Raw genomic sequence first — 23,602 nt, forward strand, 5'->3', positions numbered from 1 at the left:
AAAAAAAAACCAGAAATTCGAATGTACCAAAACAGGTACTCCAGATCTGATTGTCTCATCGTTTGTGAGATATAAAATTAAAATATAAGATGTCATGATTTATAATTTATTATACACTCTCTTGGATTCAGTGATTCATTGTGATGACTTATAACTGATGTATACTCTCTGGGATTTTGTGATTCAATTTCATGATTGATAATTGATTTTATACTTTCTGCGATTCAATGTCATGATTTTTAGTGGACTATAAACTCTTGGTGATCCAGTGATTAAATGTCATGATTTTTAGCGGACTTTAAACTCTCTGTGATTCAGTGATTAAATGTCATGATTTTAAACTTACTATAAACACTCTGTGATTCAGTAATTAAAAAAGGGATGAAAGATACCAGAGGGAGTCAAACTCATAGATAGAAGATAAACTGACAATGCTATGGCTAAAAATAAAAAGACAAAGAGACAAATAATAGTACAGAAGACACAACATAGAAATGTCATGATTTATAACTAATTGTATGATTTTTAACTGACTTTAAACTCTAATATTAAACAAGAAACGAACGCAAGCTTCAGATAAAAATGAGCAAAGTACTAACCATCTGTCTTTCAACATATCTTGAATAAAAAATAACACTGGTCTACAAGATGTTTTTTTTCTGTTGATTAGTTGATAATATGTCTTCTTCTATGGCTTTTGAAGAACGCTGTGAGTCGATTAAAGTTGTCACAGATGTCAAATAAAACATGAACCGCGCTAAAACTTATAATTAGCCCACATACTATCTTCCTCTGTGACAATTCAAACTAAACCAGACAATTTCCAATCTTAAAAGATTGTCTTCCAAAAAAACTTGCAATAAATTGTTGAATCTTGGAGAGTGCATAACCAGTAATAAATAATGCCATTGAATCACTGAATCATGGAGTGTATAGGATTTATTAGATCAATGCAATACATCACTTTACCCTGGAGAGTGTATAACCTGTTATAAATTATGACATTGAATCATCGAATCATTTAGTGTATAGGATTTGTTAGATCATTGCAAGACATCATTTAACCCTGAAGAGTATATAACCAGTTATAAATCATGACATTTGATCACTAAATCACAGAGGGTTTATAATCAGTCATAATCATGACAATGGATCACTCACTGTCTTAGAGAGATGGAATCGATTACAAATCATGACATTGAATCAATAAATTAGAGAGCGTAGAAAGTCAGCTATAAATCTTGACAACAAATCATTGAATTCCGGCGAATATAAAAAGTTATAAATTTAAACATTGAAACACCGGATAATGAAACTTTAGAATCAATAAGGTCATTGCAATGAGTCACTAAATCCCAACAGTATTAATAAGTTAGACATCATAACATTAAATCACTTAATCAAGTAGACTAACATGATTCATATGACCTTGACCGCATTTTCATGGTTCATTGGTCAATGTCAAGAAATTGTAGCAATAAGACCACCATATTTGGTAAAACTGAATTTTGATTATATGCTGAAAATAAATTTGTAAAACATATTATAGGCACAATTTACCTTACAACACTTTTGACTGTTCTGTTTGTGTCTTCTCTTTTGTGAACAGAATAAAGCTTTTCATATTACATTTTGTATAATATTGGTTTCCAGCGTACCTGTTGTAGTCATTCTGGACAGAAATCTATTTTGCATTATAATGTATTAAAAAATTTTGTTGGGTTGCCTAGGAAGTCGAACTTGGCATATGGTATGATGAATGTTGTCCAGGAGTCAATCTTTCGATTTTGGCGGGGTTGGTGGTGCTTAGTCTTAAGTTTTCTATGGTGTGTCGTGTGTACTGTTGTTTGTTTGTTTGTCTTTTTCTTTTATAGCCATGGCGCTGTCAGTTTGTTTTTGATGTGTGAGTTCGAATGTCCATATGGTATCTTTCGCCCCTCTTTTAGTAAACTCATTTTGATTATGCTCTATTGGGTAAGGAATGACAAATTTTGTTTTATAGTCGATAGTGCAGCTGTCAAGGTCACATCTATTGAAAGTTTAACAAATATTTTCTCCGATGTTATCTTTTGAACCTTCAACCAAAGTTACCTGGACAAAGCACTTTAGAAAAAAAGAGACCCATATTGATTTTTCGGATAGTAGTTCAAAATCACAAGATCCTATAAACTCCTCAAAACATATTGAAATATTGGGGAAATATTTTAAGGAAATGCTAAAAGTGATATATCAGACCTGTGGCTGTGCCATAAAATGAAGATTTGAGTGTTTTTCTATTTGTTTTTGGTATTCAGAAAGCAGGTTAAATGTAGCATTTTTTCTGTAGCTTTTTTAAGAGGGTTTACGAAATGCTATGTATATTTCTGTGACCACACGGTCTTTTTAACAATTAAGGCTGTATCCGTATGATCTGTTTATAGAATCAGCGTCATGGTGGTTGATTGGAAGCAACATTTTTAATACTATACTATGTTCATCCTTATTGCAAGGTGATTTAAGAATACTACTAGTACAGTTTTATAAAAGGAGGCTAAAACTTGAGCAGTTGGTTCTTCTATGATGAACGGCTATCATGGAAAACTGCCTTTATATGTAATTACTAGTATCTGTTTGTTCAATGTAACTTTTCTACCTCTTCTATATGACGAGAAAAATATGAGACTTTCAGTCCTTATTGTAATGTAACACTGAATGTGATCGTTGTTCTCTGTTTTGAGCTTCAATTTCATTTTTAACGCAGCATTTAAATGGCTTGTACAGTCCAGCTGGACATCTCTCTGGCCATAATACTAACAATAATCCTGTAAATGTCAAACCAAGGGCAGTAATCTCCATACCATTTAATGTTAGATTTTTAAAGACGTAATCTGAAACTACAAAAAGAGCATTAATTTAGATTAAATGAATTTAACAAGTTCTTCTTATTGTAATAACTATCAAAATATGATAATAAAAGATCGAAAGCAAGGTGTGTTATACGAACAGGAAACCCTTAAAATATGCATTACATATATCCCAATTTAGTAGTGGCAGACGAGATAGAATATCACCAAAATGTATCCGTTGAATATAATTTATGAGAACCTTGTTTTGTTTAAAGACATGATATGGCAAGTAATTTTTTCAACTTTAGAAATGAAATATTCAAGTTTGAAAATTTTAATAAATTTCACCAAATCTTTGATTCCGAAATTAAGGAATCTCCTATTTTAAGACTTTTACATTGACAATTAATTAAGAATGTGTCTTTTAAGAAAACACTGCATAAAAAAACACTTCCACAAATTAGAATGTCACAAAATCCATCAATAACTAATGTTATTCGGATGCAACGGTACTGAAATCCTTTCTCTTCCTCTTGTAGCAACCGGTGTGTTCTATGTTATATTTAACATTGCCATTAAAGTGCGAGGTTTGGCATGCCACAAAACCAGGTTCAACCCACCATTTTTTCCTTTAAAAATGTCCTGTACCAAGTCAGGAATATGGCCATTGTTATATTATAGTTCGTTTCTGTGTGTGTTACAATTTAACGTTGCGTCGTTTGTTTTCTCTTATTTTTGAGTGTAAATTGACATTGCGATAAGACGTGTCACGGTACTTGTCTATCCCAAATTCATGTATTTGGTTTTGATGTTATATTTGTTATTCTCGTGGGATTTTGTCTGATGCTTGGTCCGTTTCTGTGTGTGTTAGTTACATTGTAGTGTTGTGTCGTTGTTCTCCTCTTATATTTATGCGTTTCCGTCAGTTTTAGTTTGTTACCCCGAATTTGTTTTTTGTCCATGGATTTATGAGTTTGAACAGCGGTATACTACTGTTGCCTTTATTACATGACAGAATATTACATTTGATTTGCAATAGTTGTATGGACGCTTTTATAACTTGGTTAACCGAATCTTTGTTACAGAAGACAATGGTATGTTCTTTTATTGTCTTCAAAGTAGCTTTGTTGGTTACGTCGTAGCTACCAATTCTGGCTTTAAATTGTTTGCTACTTAATGCATGATTATAAAATTCTACTTATAACTGGAATTTAATTTGCCACCAGTAACTCGATGGAAGCTACCAAAACTCTGTATTCTTTTCGGGCACCTACCTCTGTTAACAGCCGGTGTATTTTAGGGTTCATGTTACTAAATATAAGAGTATTTGTTTGTGATCTTGTGTTGTCTTATAATTTGTTTTCCTTTATGATTGGTGGTGTCTGACTTTCTGTTTGGGGTCTAATGCAAAAAGTCATTCATATTTGAGTAAAGCGCTACATCAAAAACGAAGTGTCTAATTTGGTACCAGCTTGGAACTATGAAGCTTCATTTCAAATCTGTAGATGGAAAGGTTTTTATTAGATACTTACTAGTACAAATTGGTATACCTAAAGCCACACCAAGCCCTAAAAATACTTTGTATGTCAAGCCACTCGTATAGTTCATTAACAAATGGTAAACTGTGAATATAGTAAAAGCAAATGACTATAAAGTATCAAGTTAAATATTCTTTAGAAGATATTGCTGCAATTGAAATTTGTATAATGTTTAGTTACATTGAAAAGTAAAATAACAAAAATGCCGTACTCCCAGGACAATTCAAAAGGGTAAGTCCATAATAAATTGCGAAATAAAGAGCTTAATCACATCAAACGATTGGATAACAACTGTTATACATTTTTGTACAGAATTAAAATAACAATGTATTGATAAACAATGATAAAGTATCATTGATGGCTTCTTTTAGTAAATGTATTGAGATGTAAAAGCATTGACCGATACACATTTTGTATGAGGCAACTCGCGGTTTTTCTTTCATTCTTTCATATCAGGTTCGTAGAAAAAAATCACACAACAAAAAACAACTAAAAACAAACTTTATCTATGCTGAATTTTTCGGTTTCGTATGTATATAATGAAATTTTTCTCTACACATATGTGGTAGGCTAGATGAACCAACAGCATTATCTAAATAACGTATAAATTGATCAGTGGAGCTTTAAATTGCTGGAGGGTCATAGTTTTGGTAGACTTTTTTTGTAGTTTCTGTTTTCTTGATTCTTCTTGACTTAGGGCAGTTCAAAGATTGACATATTGTATAGACACTTTTCATTAATTCGTCTGTTGACTCCTTGTTTACTAATTTGTTGTTGTTTATTGTTGTTGGTTTGATATTTTTGTTATTAAGCATGCACATGTACTTTCATATCCATTAAACAGTAATTATGATCATGACTTACAGAGGAAAAGAATCATTGTTCCGCATACTCTTCCCCACGGCACAACTTTTCCCGATATATTTTCTGTATTTGATAAAACCAATACCAATAGAACTGGCCATAAAAATAAACTAGAAAACAAGCCTGCAATGAATATCAACAAAAATGTTAATGCAACTCGCCAGAATGAGATAAATGAAATATGATTTCATCCTTAACAAATGATTATATCAATGTACTATGGGTGCACTTTTTAAGAATTGAAATTTCTGGAAAATGAGATGTTTAACATTTCAGATTCCAGAACTACAAAGCGTATAAGGGCAAACATAACAAAATATAATGGAAAATTTAAACCTGGAATATCTCGTCTTTTGTAGACGAAACGCGCATCTGGCGTATGAAATTATAATCCTGGTACCTGATACCTGATAACTTTTTACATCACTTGGTCGATGCCACTGCTGGTGGACGTTTCGTCCCCGAGGGTATCACCATCCAAGTATTCAGCACTTCGGTGTTGACATGAATATCAATTATATGGTCATTTTTATAAATTTCCTCTTTACAAAACTTTGAATTTTTCGAAAAACTAAGGATTTTCTTACCCCCAGGAGTAGATTATCTTAGCCGTATTTGGCACAACTTTTTGTAATTTTGGGTCCTCAATGCTCTTCAACTTTGTATTTGTTTGGCTTTTTAACTGTTTTGATCTGAGCGTCACTGATGAGTCTTATATAGACGAAATCCGCGTTTGGCGTATTAAATCATAATCCTGGTACCTTTGATAACTTTTTGAATTGCTTTATATTTATCATTCGGGGATCTCTTTATATAGCTTCTATGCGGTATGGGTTTGCTCATTGTTGAAGTCCGTAGGTTGCCGATAGTCATTAACTGCTACGTCATATGGTCTTTGTCTCATTGACAATCATACCACATTATATTATTTTTATATTGTCTATCTGAGTGTAGAGTTAAATGCAGCTACTTCGGCATATTCTGAATTTTTTAATGTTGTCTTGTCACGAAGGAAACGGCGGAAAATAAATCTTAACGTATAATAAGACTTTATTTCTGGTATGTTTTATTTATTTTACGGTTGTTAACACTTGCAAAAAAAACTTAAATTAATCAAATATCAAATATCATTTAGTCGACTATTTGTTGACTGATTTCATGTTTCATTTCATCTTAAAATATATAGACCTAGATAAAAAAAAAAAAAAAACGTTTTAAAAGTCTTCATTAAAACACATACCTAAAACCGACAAAAACAAGGACAGTTTCCCAAAACCAGGTTGTCCTGCAAACTTCTTGAACAAAACCTGAAAAAAAATATATATGCACATCATGAAAAACCAAGACTGCTTTAACTACATGCATAGTTTGGCATGACATATACTTATGATTTATACACTACGTGATTTAATGTTTGAGGTCTATCTTAGATTATATATGTGTTCACTTGAATTGAAGAAATAGCAATTTAGAAATTAGACCGAATATCATTGATTGTATTGATACACACAATTGGATAGCCTCACCTCCAGAAAGGCACACATCAAGAGTCGTGTCTAAATTTAAAATTGTTTTAATTTCAACAAGAAATTTAATTTTTTTAAAAGAATGGGTGTAGAACGCACACTCTTAAAGTACGTCCATTCTATATCAATCAATATCTAGAAATACCACATTTCCAACACTAATTTAACAACCACATGCACACATATAACCTAAAATTAGTGTAGTGCGAAGCAGTCCATAGCTTTTTAGAAAGCTAACACTTGGTACATGGTTAGAATCAAAGATCCCTCCCCTACACAGACATAAACGATACAAAAGGAATATGGTGAAAGAATTGAAAACAAAATGAATTTTGAACCCTGTTAAAAATATAAAGTTAAGCCAAACACTCTATTCAAAATGAACATTACACTACCAAGGCTATATATATATATATCAATATAAAAATTTAATTTTAACTAATATTTTCAAATCTATGTCCAAACGGCAAAATATACCGTCAAGGTAAAACAAAACAATAATTATCTCGTATATTAAGCGTTTGTCCGTGACTGCAACTTCCGATGTCACATTAATCGGTATTTTCAATGTGAATGTTATTAAAGTCATTATTTAAATCTGTTGTTGATCCAGCGAGGAACGGGGGGCTAGTCAAAAATAAAATTCTGGCTAATTTGGGCGCCTCACAACTAGTCTGTCCATCTGATCCCAAATATGTCCAAGCATCAATGTCAGATGTGGATGTTCTTCTAGCAAAAAAAAAGTCAATGTCTGCCATTGCATCGTAAGCTGATGCGAAGGAAAAACATGTAACGTAATTCCAAGCGACAGTAGTTTACCAATTTTCAAATTTCGTAACTCGGTTAATACGATATTCATCAAGGTACAAATGTAACTAGCACAATGTGAGGGGATCGCATGAACTCCAGAAGGAGCAAGACCGAGAGAGTTTATAGGGTAAATAAACGTTTCCTCCTATGCATTCATCAGATAAAACATAGATTTGGAAAATGTTACAATCTATTTCGAAAATAAACTCATCGGAAAAAAGAAACAAGATTCATCAAAGAACGTGCCAATCGACATTATTATGAGAAACAAACTGGAAATCTTAGAATGTTTTGCTTACTGTCCTAAACACGGATGCCGACTGAATAAAAATACAATGCAAATGAATGTAAATACCGTTTTCAACTGACACGTTCTAATGTCGTTAAATCATTTTCACAGACGGACAGTATCATACCCGAAGTAATCATCTTTATAAATGTAGTAATTTTAGTAATCTGTCCTGTGTTTTGATGTTTCCTTTGTTTGTGAACATCCAGAACATTCAAAACAGTCTATGGTCAACTTTGTTTTAGATCTGTTTCATGTTAGTACATTTACTACTATTTGTGAATCATTCCTATATCATCGACAACAGCGATGATCATGAGATACCCCAATAACATCAACATCTTTAAAACGATTTCTCAAATGATGTATAACACAGACAGCGAGATACGTAATTTATAGTATTGATTGCCTTTAGTACCACGTATTATTTAATTTAGGCAAACAATTTGTTGAAGAATCAGTCAATAATTTATGATGATACAAAAGTAAATTTATTATTTGATGCTTTTAATTGGATTGATATCGGTATGTGTCTGGAAAAGCTCGATGATTACTTGATTGTTAACAATCTCTCACAGCTTGGGGTTTAATTGGTAAAAATGCAATACACTTTAAATGTATAAAAAATATCTAACTGAAGTAAATAAAAGCCGTCTGACAACTCGTATTTGATATAAATTCTTTTGTACAAAACACAGTGTCATTTGTACAGACGCTGTTTTAAAGAAATTTAACAATATGGTTTTTCATGCTTGATATACACAGCTAATGTACTTATGCAATACATAACACATTACCCTTAGGAATTCACAGTTCAACTCCATACTAGAAAACAAAGGTTACGATGAAGATCCACTGCCTATTATGAAATTGATTATACGCACGAAAAACGTTATACAGTATATAGTCGTTTTGTCTAAATCAAGTGGTAAGCAATATAAATAAAACTACTTTTACCATATATATCCAAGAACTTGACAACAAAGTAATTTTTCCTCTCTAGCAACTTTCACACTTTATTAAATAGATTTAGATTTTAAAATAGACATTTTATTGTATTAAAGGAATGAGAATCGTTCATCTGTCACATTTATTAGTCTTCTCTAAATAATCTAAATTAAGCATCAACGCTACAGACCATGTTTCAGTTTAAAAATACTCGATCATGTTCCCAAAACATTTAAACTATATAGAATAAGACAACACTTAAATGTTTAAAAAGTAAAATCACAAAAATACTGAACTCCGAGGAAAATTCAATTGGAAATTCCCTTATTAAAATGGCAAAATCAAATGACAAAACATTTTTATACCTCAATTTTGAAATGTAAGATGTTACTGCGTCCCCAGCATTCGGTGGGAGAACTGGTGCTCACAAAATATTAAGTTTTGAAAAACGTCTAACATTTTAAACATTGTGTAAGAAACTCGTCATGATATGCATATTCCCATACCGAAGTGAAAGCCAACTGTAGATTACAAATGCAATTCGTTCAAATTCAAATACAACTCAGATTTGTATCAAGCTACAAAAACTAGAAGATTGATTTGTAATCATAATGTATAGTGAAAAAGTTAATAAGAAATGGATAAATTCGTGAAAGATTCAAACATTAAGCAAAATTATCCAACATCGTAGTCCTCCAAATCATTGTTTATACATGCAGTATTGATTATTCATCTGAAGTGCACGTGATTATAACTTTCTCGTTTGTATGGTATCCGTTGAGTATTCATGTTTGATATATGACTAAATAATGTAGCAACATTCTCTATTTGAAGGTACCTTTACCTGTATAATATAGAATCTGATCTCATTTTGTATAGTAGAAAATTTTAAAGTAAGGAGAGTTTATAAATAACTCATTAATATCATATCCAGTATACTTTTTTATGTACATTTTGGTCGGTTCAAAAGTAAACAGGTCGGTTGAAAACAAAACTTTACGACAAAACAGCTTCCAAATTGTGAATTTTCCATTTCTATGTAGCAACATTTCAGCCACGCCTGCATACGGAGTATATATCTCCAAATTTATACGATATTCCAGGCTTGTTTTTCCTATTAGAGAGTTTCTGCTCACAAGGAAGCTATTAAACCAAGAGTTCAAAATTGTGAAGTTGAAATCATCCCTTCGTAAATTTTACGGACGTCATTACGAGTTGGTTGTCGATAATGTAATATCCGTTTCACAGATGATATCGAGTGTGTTCCTTATGTCATAACTACAATCCCGTTTCCTTTTCAAGAATGTGACATTAGATTATTTGCAGGGTTTGTAATTACATGAGCAACACGACTTTTGCAATATTTGGAGCAGGATCTGCTTATCTTTCCAGACCATCTGAGATCCTCCCAGTTTTTGTTGGGGTTCATATTGCTTAAGCCCTGGCCACAACGAACATACAACATACCTATACAGAGCCACGACATGAAATTTGGTCAAATCGCAGGTCATCGTGCCGCTGTCGTGTGTCGTGGGACGAAAATTGGACATGCACCTTTTTTGCTGTACGATTTTTAATCGTGTCACTGTCTTGTGGCTGTCTTGAAAGTGTCTTAAAATCCACGTGCTACTGTCGTGCGATAAACACATTGTCGTGGGTATCAATATAATGCATTTTAATCAAACAATCATCGTACGGCTGTCGTACGACAATATCACGACTGTCGCAAAACACTCGTGATACAGTCGCACGATTGTCTCACGAATACTAAATTTCGTACGATGATCGCACATCATTGGTTGTCTGTCGTACGACAGTGGTACGTTCGTTGTGTATAATATTTTCGTTGTATTTAGAAGACTAAAATTCGGCGGGAATGAATTTTGGAAAAACATACCGTCTACCGTTTAAACAGGATGGCTATTTAGTTAGAACGATTATGCTTGGCCCTGCTGAATAGGCGCCTTGTCGGACTACAACAAGAGCAAAATATGGTCCTGTTAGCGTTGATCCGAGCCCGTGAACAGTAAAGGAACCAGTGGAACGACCGACTTTGGTGGGTTAGGCCATGGATCGAACGGCGCCTGATGTTTGAGCAGTATAGTACACTGATGTAAGAGTTGGGGCGGGAAGCTGCCGGTGATTTCGTTGGATTCATGCGGATAGAGCCTGGCATGTTTCCAGAGGGTTTGTTGAGGTTTTGTTGTTCGCAACACAGTGGTCCGACAGTCGCACGACAGTTGCACGACAGTAATACGACAGTAACACGCGCTCCCGTACGACATGAAAACGCTGAAAAAAGCCCAAAACAACTCACTCACGATTGTCGTACGATTATCGCACGACTGTCACACGACCGACTTGCGTCAAACCCACGAATTCAATTACAATTCTTTTTTCTGTCTTGTGCCCATCGTGGAACTATCGTGGACATGCCGTAGCTGATGTGACCACTCGAAATATTTTACATTTTGCACGACAGCGCCACGACAACTATTTTTTAGATCTTCCACGACAAAAAATCGTACGATCTGTTCTGACCAGGGCTTAAGTCTATAGTTTGATCTTGTGTCTTGTGTACTACTATTTCTCTTTGTGTCTTTTTTTTTAGCCATGTCGTTGTCAGTTAATTCGATCTGGGAGTTTGAATGTTCCTCTGATATCTTTCGCCTCTCTTTAGGATAGTTAAGACACTTAATTATCCTTTAACCATGAATACAAACAAATAAGCATGTATACTGTAATTTGACGGTTGAACTTACCTTGTATATTGACATGACAGCTGACGAGGTAACAGCTAATATAACACCCCACATATATCTGGACCCAAAACTGTCAGTATACAGAAACAGTACTACACCAATGATAGAAAAGATCAGGGCTATTATCTAACAGAAATAAAACACGTAATCAGGTAAATACATTGTAATAATAGAAAGTAAATTGTAAACTGTTTTCTTGAATAAAGAAATGTCTTCATCTATACGATTCAAGACTTTTTTTAGATAATTAAAAATTGTTATTTTTAAACATTTTCAAAGTATCAACTAAGCATACACATTACATCGAGCGTTTCATTCATGTAACCAGTAATATATTCTTCTGTTTTTTGGATGTTGTACTACTGTTAGTGATTTGACAATGTTTAATATTGAAATGAGAAAATGAACTGGGTGCAATTGAGAAGTCGTTTCTATTGTTTTTTTTTCGTTAAAACGAAAATGCAGAATGATGTCATCTATTCGATAGTTTCACTATCAAACGCAAAACAGAGCAATTAACATTTATTTTGATAATAGTATATATTGACTGTTTCTTTTGCAGAGGTTCTATAATACAATGATTGTAAGTGCTAATGAGATACTTCACAACTCTAACGATAATGTTTGCCAGGACAAATACAATATTGATTTGTTTTCTGACATAAAATCTATTGTATTGAAATTGGGAAAAACTTTTTTGTGTCAATTAAACCGTATTTAATTAAGGCGAAGTATGTGCAATCGGGTAGTATTTCGGAAATCTATGCATTTGGAAATTGTTTATCGACCAAATGAAACATGTAGCATTTATATTCCAGACATACAATCATTCCAAAAAATAATAAAAGAAAAAGATCAGCGAATGCATGGAATGAAGGTAAATGTTTTACATACAAAATTTTATAAAAATGCGACATACTTCCTGATAATTGATATAAATTTATATACTTAAATTTCGTACAAAGACTTACCCTGACAGCCACAAACAATTCAAATAAAACAATCCATGATAATATATAAAAGAAACTGTAATGTGTTGAATATATGGCATACACATCTGCTGCGTTGGTAAAATTTGGGTCCAATGCTTTTGTGTATGTATACATGGCACCAATCCACAAAACACAAAATAAGGCTGATTTACCAAGAAAATGACCAAATGTGAACTCATGAATTGCAAATATCTGAATATGCTCTCTGAAAAATAAAATATTATGCTTAAATATGTACAACGGTCATCTTCAAAGATATATTTTGATACATGATGTAATTAATAAAGATGTGCTTTTGTATAGATTATTATCTTTACGGGTAAATCCGGCTCTCAAATTTAATTTGACAGAAACAGTATTTGAAATAATGTTTATTCAAATATGCCATGCAGTTTCCGTGGCCATGTTTATCTATCAAATTGACACCACATCTGACACTATAGCTTTTAAAATGACCAGAAATAAGTCAACTAACACGAAAAAAACGAACTTCGGGAAAAAAAACCCGAAAGTCTGCAAGCAAATTGCAAAAAAAGCTCAAACATATACAACGAAGGGATTACAATTATCATATTCCTAAATTGGTACCCAAATATATCATAATATTAGTTTACATCATTCAAAGAAATTAAAGTATTTCTGTAATTGAGTGTCAGAATAAATGCTCTTATCAAATCATGTCCTCCGTAAGTTCTGAATTTAAAAAATATCTCCTACATATAACAATTTTCTGAGTTTGAGTTTTTGATTGTTCGTCAACTTCATATTCAATATGACTTTTCAAATGATGAGTCTGTTGTAATTGTTGTTAAGATTATAACAAAATGTACAGTACCACTAATTCTGACATTTTTACCTGTTATTACTGTATGTTTTGTTCTCACATCGTTGTCAATATAATTGAAATTTTGCGACTGTCATACAAGTGAGAGGTTTCGCTAGCTATAAAACCCGGTTTTATCCACCATTTTTTACATAAGTAAAAGCATGTACCAAGTCAAAAATGTGACAGCTGTTATCCATTCGTTTGGTGTGTATAAGCAGTAGATTTTGCCATTTGATTATGGACTTTCCATTTTTGATTTTCATAGGAGTTTAGTATTTTTGTTAATTTACTTTTTCAGAAGTCGAAACATGCAGTAGGTGTATCAAATCACTAGACGCCTTGTGCGTTTCAACAGTTTTCAAATACCTATTTGGTTAAAAAATTAGAGGTGTTTCGACAAAAAAATGTGATAATTTTAATGATATATTTCCAAGGTGTGGTAAATAACAACGGAGGAAAAAAATGATATTTTGATATAAATGGTCCTTAAATGAGTATTCAATTGAAACCACAATTATTTGTGTTATGCATGTGCAGCGTAATTTTATCTTAAGATTTTCAAAAAATCCTAGAAAGGAGGATGAATGGTCCTTTAACGTTGGAACGTTAGAGAATCTGTTATTTTCGTGATACGTCATGGTTGTGTCAAAGAAGGTAATCCGGAACAACATTAAAACATGTCATCTGCAAAACTACGTACTTCTTGTAAAACTGTTAAATAGATATTTTATATTTAGTTCAGCAGATATAAAAAAAAAATATATACCCGTTGTTACTTTTTTTTAAACAAGCATTAATATTTTATCGATAGAAACGTCGATCATAAAAATTGACTTCAACATTTTTAAACTTGCTTCAATGGTTGATGAAAAAATGACGCACGAGAAACCCAAGCCTCAACATAAAGGACAATAGTTCAGAATGGCCCTTTGGGCTACTTGAGATTATTGAAATTATTACCGATAAATATTTACTTATCCTTTATTTTCGTTTATGTATGTTTAAATATGGTTTATATCAATATACACATATATAAGTTCGGAAGAATTTAAGAGATATTTGTTTGAAATTTATGGATAGGACGTATAACTTTTTTAAATAATGATTTTTCATATTCCAAATCAAACAGATGTCTTTAATATTTAATGTATGCAATTAGACATAATAGGAATTTGAATTTTAGAGCAGAAATGAAGGAAAAAACGTTAATAAATATATTGATCCATTTTTATGCAAACACCATACATACATTTCATTTATAATATCTAAATAAAACGGAATTGGTTTTGTGTGTTTCTAAATACGTTTAGTTAAATGAATTTAAAATTCAATATTATCCCAACGGACTATCTTGTTTCAAAGCAGGAATGGGATATTAATTGTTCTCAGAGCAATGTAATTAATTCCTATTATGCATTTGAGATGGGTTAAAAAATATCATCTCATCAGTTTTGGGTTGTCTCCTCATTATCAAGCTTCATTGTTCAAATTACTTGGGAATATAGTGACCACAGCTTATGCCATGTTGTATTTCATGTATACATGTGTTCCTCCTGACAGAGGACCATTTGGAAACATCGTCGTTAATAATGTTGTATAACATATGTAGAAGACATCTCATATAGCATTTATTTTGTTAGAAACAAATACTGTAATACTCCTTGCAATGGAAATAATATTCCACAATATTTCTTCCATTTGGAATTAATATATGAACTTCTATTACATTACATGTGAAAATAGAAAACAATGAAAGAATTACTGCAATTATTGAAGAGAAATTACTGATTGTAAGCCACTTGCATAGGATCAACAGGTCTAATCACTTATATTTTTCTATAAAAGTTGAATAAATGTAATACTATAGATAGATCAAAGGAGATATATTGATATCTCCATTCATATGTCATACAATGACTACATCAATACACAACAAAATTGTTTTCTATTTCACAGTATTCAAATTTTAACAAAATAAAGAGCGCTTGTTAGCTCTAAATTAACAATGGTAAACAAATAAATAATTGTTATTCACTGAAAGTCATCTGCTAAAAATCAAAAATTGCCCCCCCCCTCCCCCCCCCCAAAAAAAGAGAAGTACATTCGAGCGCAAGTTTTTTAAAGGTGTACATTTTAAAAAAAATTGCGGAATGACAGGATTTTCCTTTTTCTTTTTTTATATTACGCATAATGATATTTCACTTGTGAAGTTGGGGATATCTTTAAGTATAATACAAATAATCATATGAATTGTTGTAAAGCAGAACTACAGCTTTTGATTGCTTCTGATAAATATATAACGGCAAGAGCAAATGATATTTTGATATAAATGATCCTTAAATGAGTATTCAATTGAAACCACAATTATTTGTTGTAAAGCAGAACTGCAGCTTTTGATTGCTTCTGATAAATATATAACGGCAAGAGCAATATGTTAAGATTTAATATAAGATATTCCGAAGTGTAACTTCCGAATAAGACTTATTATCGGGTTCACCGTTTGTAATAGCATGATCACCACGACGGGTACCACCTGTAGAGCAGAAACTGCTTACCCTTCCAGTCCTAGGATCCCCAGTTTTCGGTGGGCTTCGTGTCGCTCAGTTTTTATTTTTCTGTTTTGTGTTTTGTGTTTTTCTGCTGGTTCTTCACCCTTCTTTTGTTTTAACTATGGCGATGTCAGTTTATTTTCGTTTTATGAGTTTAAATGTCCCACTGGTATCTCGCTTCTCTTTAATATAACTCAATGTTTAAAAGTTTAGAAGAAACTGTGTTTGGAAAAAGGTAGGCGTAAATCATGATTAAAACGACTGGTACGAAACTCATGAAGGATTATGTTTATAAACAAGATATATTTATGAAAAACTAATTTGGTATCACGCAATACTTACATCCTACTTTGCGTGCTCATTTCCATTGGGAAACTGTCATCTGTATCGTATCTCGTTTATTAACATTATTGTTCATCTGGTAATGGATCATACTTTCGTAGTAATTAGATGGTATGACAGTAGTTCTTTTTTATGAGTAGAACACTGAAGCTATTGTTGATGCCTTACGTCGGTACAAGTCAGCAATTGAATGCTTCGAAAATAGAATGACAGCGTAAGAAAATCCAGGTCATGACCTCGAGGCTGGCTGAGGAGGATCATGTCAAGTCACTTGCATTTCAAAGTTCAAGGCATTTCTATATTTGTATTTGTAATCATTTGTATTGTGTTGCATTTGCTGTTTCCTTTTGAAAACTTTCACAACGGAAAGTCCCTAATCAAATGGCAAAAGCAAAAGCTCAAACACATCAAACGAATGGTACTGACTGGGTGGATGTTCCCTGGGGGACCCAATAGTCCATCAGTATTGGAACTAATAAGGCGAACAGAACCTACGGGAGCCTTAAATATTTCATCAGTAGTGGTACTGCGTGGGTGGACGATACCCTCGGAAACCTTAAAAAGTCCGTCAGTTTTTGTAATGTTTGTACACAAGAAGAAGATTATGATCACTTCTTTATACTGTGTTCGTATTGAAAACATTTTTGGAATAAAATGAATGAAGTTTTAAAGAACAGTAAAATTACTTTTAAGATAAAACTAAAATAAAGGCAACAGTAGTATACCGCTGTTCAAAACTCATAAATCCAGGGACAAAAAACAAAATCTGGGTAACAAACTAAAACCGAGGGAAACGCATTAAATATAAGAGGAGAACAACGACATAACACCGAAACGTAACACACACAGAAACGGACCAAGCATCAGACAAAACACCACGAGAATAACAAATATAACATGAAAACCAAATACATGAATTAGGGATAGACAAGTACCGTGCCACTTGGTATTTGGATATAAAACTTCGGACGAACAATATTTTGACTTAAAACTATTTTTAGCAATTGTCGGTTTTTCAATTTACAAAGCCTATTACATATCTGATCAAAAGACAAAAACGTCAATGTTTTCTCAATTTTTATTAATGAGTTCAATAGAAGAGTATGTTTGACAATTAAAAGTAATGTTTTATCAACTATTAGAAATCATATGAATAGTCATATTAAGTGATATTATCTAATATATATTTAATGTACAAATGTACGTGTAATATGAATCTTACAACTAATTACTTCCCTAAGAAATTAGTGGAATGTAACAGGGAACATTAGAAGAGCTTGGACTTCTGAAGGATATTGTACCAAGCTAATATTTGAAATAAATATTTAATTATGTTGTAAAAAAAAGTCCGTCAGCAGTAGTACAGACTTGATGGATGGTACCCATCCACATGAACCTTTACCTGTCCATGAACCGTGTCACTGGCAGGGTGGATGGTGCTCTTGGGACCTTCAATAGTTCATCAGCAGTTATACTTTTACGTGTGAAACTCGCACTATACAAGGCATCAGATACTGTGGATTCATTGTTATTCGTTGGATACCATTTTTTGTGGGTTTCGTGGGTACAGGTGAACCACGAATTCTATTGTTCAACGAATATTTTTTTTATAGGCTTTGCATGAAGAGATTGGCAATACCACGAACTCAAATATCCACAAAAAAAGTTTTCCTCAATACACGAAAATCGATACTCACAAAAATAAATTATCCACAGTATACAACATTTTTATTTAAACCGAACATATAGCATGTTCATATAGATCTGCATAGCCAAATGGACGCACCTTTTTGGCGAAGGTTTACTTTCGGACGGATGGATGTTACCATCGGTGTTCTTTAACAGGATATCATGAGTTGTACTGGATGGGTGGATAATACTATTGGAACCTTTAATATTCTATAAGCAGTTGTCAGAACTGAGTGGATGGTACTCTCAATGGCATTTAAATGTCAATCCGTGGTGATACTAATTGAATAAATTGAACCAAAGGTGTTCTTCAACCGTCCATTTAAGTTTACCAACTTGTTAGATGATACTCTAGGGAACCTTCAAAAGTCAATAAGCAGTGGTAGTCACTGCGTGATGATACCTTCGGGAACCTTCAAAAGTCAATAAGCAGTGGTAGTCACTGCGTGATGATACCTTCGGGAACCTTCAATAGCCCATCATCAATGGTACTGCCTGAATGGGTGGTACCATATCGGACCCTTAATAGTACATCAGAAACGAAACTTACTTGGTGGATGCTGCTCCTTGGACCTTCATTAGTCCATTAGCAGTTGTGCTGGTTGGGTTGATGGTTCTCTCGGGAAACTTCAATAGTCTATCAGCAGTGGTACTGCCTGAATGGGCGGTACCATATCGGAATTTTAATAGTACATTAGAAGTAAAACGGATGGGAATGGTACTTTTGGAACCTTCAGCAATGGTGCTGGCTGGATGGTTGGTACCATCGTGAAACTTCAATAGTGAATCAAAAGCGGATCCGGCTAGGTGAATGGTACTCTTGGAACCTTCAATAGACAAAGAGCGGTTGCACTAGCTGTGTTGATGATACTCTTGGCAACCTTCAATAAGACATCACCAGGGATATTAGCTGTGTGAATTGTGCCATTGGGGCCTTCGATAGTCCATAAGCAATCATAATCACTGTGTGGAAGGTATTCTCATGGATCTCTTATTGTACATCACATGGCACTAGCTGGATGGATGGTACCATCGGTCTCTTTCAAATGTCTATCAGAATTTGTACCGATTGTGTAAGTGATACTCATGGGGACAATCGATAGGACATCAGCTGTGGTAGTGAATGGGTGGATGTTACTCTAGTGGGCCTTTAGCAGTTAACCTAGGTTGATGATACCCTCCGAAAGTTTCAATAATCAATCAGTGGTACTGACTGGTTGAATGGTATTCTTGATCCTTTAACAGTCTACCTTCAGTTGTCATTAACGTGTAGATAAAGTGAAACTTTCACTACGCGTATTTATCTGGTTCACTCGAGGCCAAACGGTTTGGAAGTCAAAAGTTTTAATTGTCTGAGAGTATATCATTTAATGAGCTTAACCACAATAGTCAATGTAACAATTCTTAAAAGTTAGATACACATATAATCTTTAAAATATGTCTGGTGGGATACATATTGGAATACATCTGGAAGTTGTATAATGAAATGTATGCGGTTTGTTTACTTACTACTGGTACTAGTATACACGTTTAGTCATTTTAATTAAGTTTTAGATCAAACATATATATTATTTACTTATTTCGTATGAAAAATTTCTTTGACATATTTCTAAACAATTGATTCCTTATGAATAGTTATATTTCCCATTGGATAGCTTGCCTTTATCAGTATTTTTTTAATCAGATTCAATAGCAGCATAGTCTCATTATGTTTTTTTTCTAATTTCATCTAAGTGTCGCGAATTACATAATATGTTTTGAGATCTCTTTCTACTCAAAATTGTAATCTTTACTTAAGGAGGTGATCAGGATGAATGGTATTTGAAGCAATCAATCATTTCAAAAAGGAGAACCACCAAAATGTATCCTTTCCCCATCTAAGGTGGAACTATGAATATTTAATGGTTTAACAATCCTTTGAAAATTTAGTAATTGACGACGGGTAAAGGAGCTCCATATTTTGATTGAAATCTTGATTATCCTCTCTAGAGGATTTGGTTCATTATCCGAATATAATTACATGATTCCTTTACGTACACTCTATGTTAAGATTCAAGCAAAAAGACGTTTAAATATGAAACTAGAAACTAACGTAATATTCTAATATAATTAATTAATTTCCTTTGAAAATAAAGGAGTCGACAAAAAAGCTATATTAAAAAACATATACTAGTATTCTTTAAGCTTCAAGAAATATGAAAACAATATGTAATGTGTTGCGTCCTAAGCGCTTTCCTTGCAATTTTATTAGCCCATGTAAAATTTTCAGAACATACAGTAAAGAGAATGTAAAGCAAATGAACACATGGTCTGTGTTTAATTAAGATTGTTAAATAATCTGGATTTGACGACAAGTTTAAGAAAAATGTACAATAAATTATGTCATTTCGGAAGCACCAAGAATTAAATAAAAATATCAATTTTCTCAGATAAGCTCACTTCAACTTTAAAGGGACTTACCTGATTGCATGTTTTGGTGAGTATGCTCCTTTTGAATAAATAAACAAAATCAATGTGTAAATTGGATACATCAGTATAAGCCATGCTGTAGAAAAATACGTTACAAAATAGGGTGCATTGAATTCTCCATAATAGGTACTTTGAGCAAGATATGTTGCTGATACAGATGTGACTGCAATAAGAACAGTCAAAAATAGTCCGCATCGTATTCTATTCGAACTGTCATGGATCTCGCATAGACATTCCGAAATAAAAATTGTCGTTGTCGTACTTGCTTGACTGGATTCTCCATCTGGAAAATAAAAGAATGAATACTTATATATTAAATCACGTTCATGCAAGAACTAATGGCGGTTTAAATAAACATAGCAAATAATTTATACGACCTGAAAAAAAAACATAAATCAAATTTAATAATCAGTACGGTATATATCAACCAATGTGGAACTCAGTTCTAGATTATAATATCAAATGTGTAATAACCCAAGATGTTTGTACTACACGTAGATTACGAACCAACGGTAATCGACAGAGTGTTTATTATACATATGAAAGTAATTTAATCCATATCATGGTCTTTTTGTCATCTTAATTTTAAAAAATTATATAAGATATATAGTTACAATGGTACGTGATGGTCTCTCATAAGTATGTTAACGATCGCAGACATAAACTTTTTCTGGCTGAAAAGCATTTTGTTTAAACATTTTATAAATGCAAAAAAAAACATTGCATTTGTTTGCGACTGTTGTAAGTCAGAATGTTCAGTGGTTGTCGTTTGTGGGATGTGGTTCATGAGTGTTTTTAGGTTTTCGTTTTTAATATATATTAGACCTTTGATTTTCCTCTTTTACACTAGTCGTTTTGATGGCCCTTAATCACTTGATATTCGGTGAGAGCCAAGGTTCCGTGTTGAATGGCGTTCCTTGACCTATAATGGTTTACTTTTACAAATTGTAACTTGGATGGAGAGTTGTCTCATTGGCATTAATATTGCATCTTCTTATATCTATAAATAAGCATAAATGTGTATAAGTTAAAAGTTAAAAGTGTTCCTGTTTTTTTCTTAATTTGGGTTTATAATAAGTACTGTAAAAAAAAAAATTGCTGGTGCGCTTCTTTTTTTTTTTTTTTTTTTTGCTAGAGACACATGAAAGTACCCAATATTGACGATTTTCCGATTTTCCTCAATTATTACAAATTTTTGGGCTATTGTCAAACTTTTTTTTTATACTTCCAAAAATAGATGAAGTGGAGCAATCTGAATAAATTTAACTTAAACAAAACTATATATATATAAGAAAGTTTTATAAAATGTTGTTGCTTTTTCGTGTAAAATTTACCATACTGTTAATTTTGTCAATTTGTGATTTTTTTTAACGATTTTTTCTTAACCAAAAGCATACTATATCAATTGCTTTAGTTTAAATGATTGAACAAATGCATATTTAAATTATTTAAAAAGAAAAGAAATGATATGGGATGTTTATGCTTCTAGAAAAATCAATTCTTGTGCTCCTCACCTATTTTCTCAACATTTTGTCTAATAACAAAATTGAGATAGGAATAGGGAATATGTCTAAGAAACAAAAAATCATAATTTTTATTATTTTATTATCGTTTAATGATTTATTATCGTTATAATTGTAATATTATAAAATATTAAAAAAAAAAAAAAATCAACAACTCGACCAAACAGCAGACAAACTCCGAAGGCCAAAAATGGGTCTTCAACGCAGCGAGAAAATCCCTCGCCCGGAGGTGGTCCTCAACTAGTCCCCGAATAAGGTTGGGTACAGTGAAAATGGACGTCTAACTTAACTCCAAAACATATAAATGAACTTTAATTGTATTACTCAATTACTACTTGTTGTAAATACCGAATTTTTTCACGGAGTTAAGTTTTATTATTATTTTTTTTTATTTTATTGATATTTTCTCCTTGTATCACATGTTTTGGATATAATTTCAAAAAATAAACGAGACTGAAACGTCAGTTAATTTCCAACACCCTTAGTTTACTTTCCATTTTAAGTATTTACAATTTTCAATACTTTTAAAAAATAGGAAAAGAACATGCATAAATAATGACATTATTGTACATTGATTTGATTGCAGTTATATTATTATTGCTTTCCACCAACTTTAATTTCCATTTTTAAGTATACAACGTCATGAAAAATATCAAACAACCGTTCTACCAGAAATTACAAAGTCCATCATTGATTGTTACATTATTTTAAGTTTATCATTTAAATATTTACAAACATCTAAAATGAATATCTGAAATGTTATCATAAATATCTGTTGTTGCTACATTTACAAACCACCTACCTCTGTCTTCGCTGTTACGTTGCATATTTTTCTCATCTGATAACACAGTATCATAGTATGGTCACATAGTATTTAATTGATCTTTCTATGGCATATATTTCTCGTTACATAACACTCCTGATCCTTACAAAACAATTCTTGTCTGTATAACAACAACAGTATAGACAAATACCAGGCAATACAAACAATAGTGCGTGAAATGATTTATTATCTTTCCAAAATCAAGTGTTCGATATTCAACAGAAGTCAAACACCAGTATGTGAGTCCATTGGTAAATATAGGAAACAATATTATTATCGTCGTCACGTGGCAATTCTGTGTGTCAAAAATTCATTAATCAAAGGAATTATTTGAGTTTATTCTACTCTCACGTTTGTCTGTACTTGAAGATTCAACTTTTTTCATTAACTTCTCATTGACATTATTCTCTATCCATACCACACAAATAATTAAACCTAATTCAATAATGATGAATTGGATTTTACTGCACCGAACTACCGATACTCTAGGCTACTCTGGGCGGAGAATATACGTATCACCATATCTTGTAATATCATATTCAGATCGGTCACATAATAACAGTTGTGATCATTCGTTTATCATTTTACAGTGTCAGTATTAATCAATAATATTGCAGGTATTTCATATGTATTTAATGTGTTTCCCTAGAGACCATAGTTAAATAATTGCTTTTAGTAATGTTATTGCATACATTGAATATAACTTATTATATTTTAAATCAATATTCCAAGAAAAATCATCAATAATTTCAAACGTTAACATCATTTTTGTTTATCTTTTTACGTTGTTTTTATTATTTATCAGCATTGAAAATGTATTCTACCTG

At 32.5% G+C, this 23,602-nt stretch overlaps 1 protein-coding gene across 1 annotated transcript; it reads right to left on the reverse strand.

Annotated features, from left to right (window-relative positions):
- Nucleotides 1-2,440: 2,440 nt before the first annotated feature.
- On the reverse strand, nucleotides 2,441-23,312 carry LOC139498616 (solute carrier family 35 member F3-like). The gene is made up of 8 exons (XM_071287089.1): nucleotides 22,755-23,312; nucleotides 20,421-20,712; nucleotides 12,534-12,759; nucleotides 11,563-11,688; nucleotides 6,468-6,534; nucleotides 5,228-5,350; nucleotides 4,358-4,447; nucleotides 2,441-2,873 (listed from the first exon to the last, which is right to left on the reverse strand). Exons 1-8 carry the CDS (start codon nucleotides 22,777-22,779, stop codon nucleotides 2,665-2,667), a joined length of 1,158 nt encoding a protein of 385 aa, XP_071143190.1. The 5' UTR covers nucleotides 22,780-23,312; the 3' UTR covers nucleotides 2,441-2,664.
- Between the last annotated feature and the right edge of the window lie 290 nt (nucleotides 23,313-23,602).

This window comes from Mytilus edulis, chromosome 12 (assembly GCF_963676685.1).
Source record: "Mytilus edulis chromosome 12, xbMytEdul2.2, whole genome shotgun sequence".
In the NCBI taxonomy this organism is placed as follows: Eukaryota; Metazoa; Mollusca; class Bivalvia; order Mytilida; family Mytilidae; genus Mytilus; species Mytilus edulis.

What these genes read in the sequence shown, in the direction of transcription:
- LOC139498616 (XM_071287089.1), bottom strand. Translation starts at nt 22,779, where the DNA reads ATGCAACGTAACAGCGAAGACAGAG. An exon ending in CTTGTTTTTGTCGGTTTTAG is followed by an intron (nt 5,351 to 6,467) that starts GTATGTGTTTTA and finishes TATTCATTGCAG; the next exon opens with GCTTGTTTTCTAGTTTATTT. An exon ending in AACAATGATTCTTTTCCTCT is followed by an intron (nt 4,448 to 5,227) that starts GTAAGTCATGAT and finishes CTATATTCACAG; the next exon opens with TTTACCATTTGTTAATGAAC.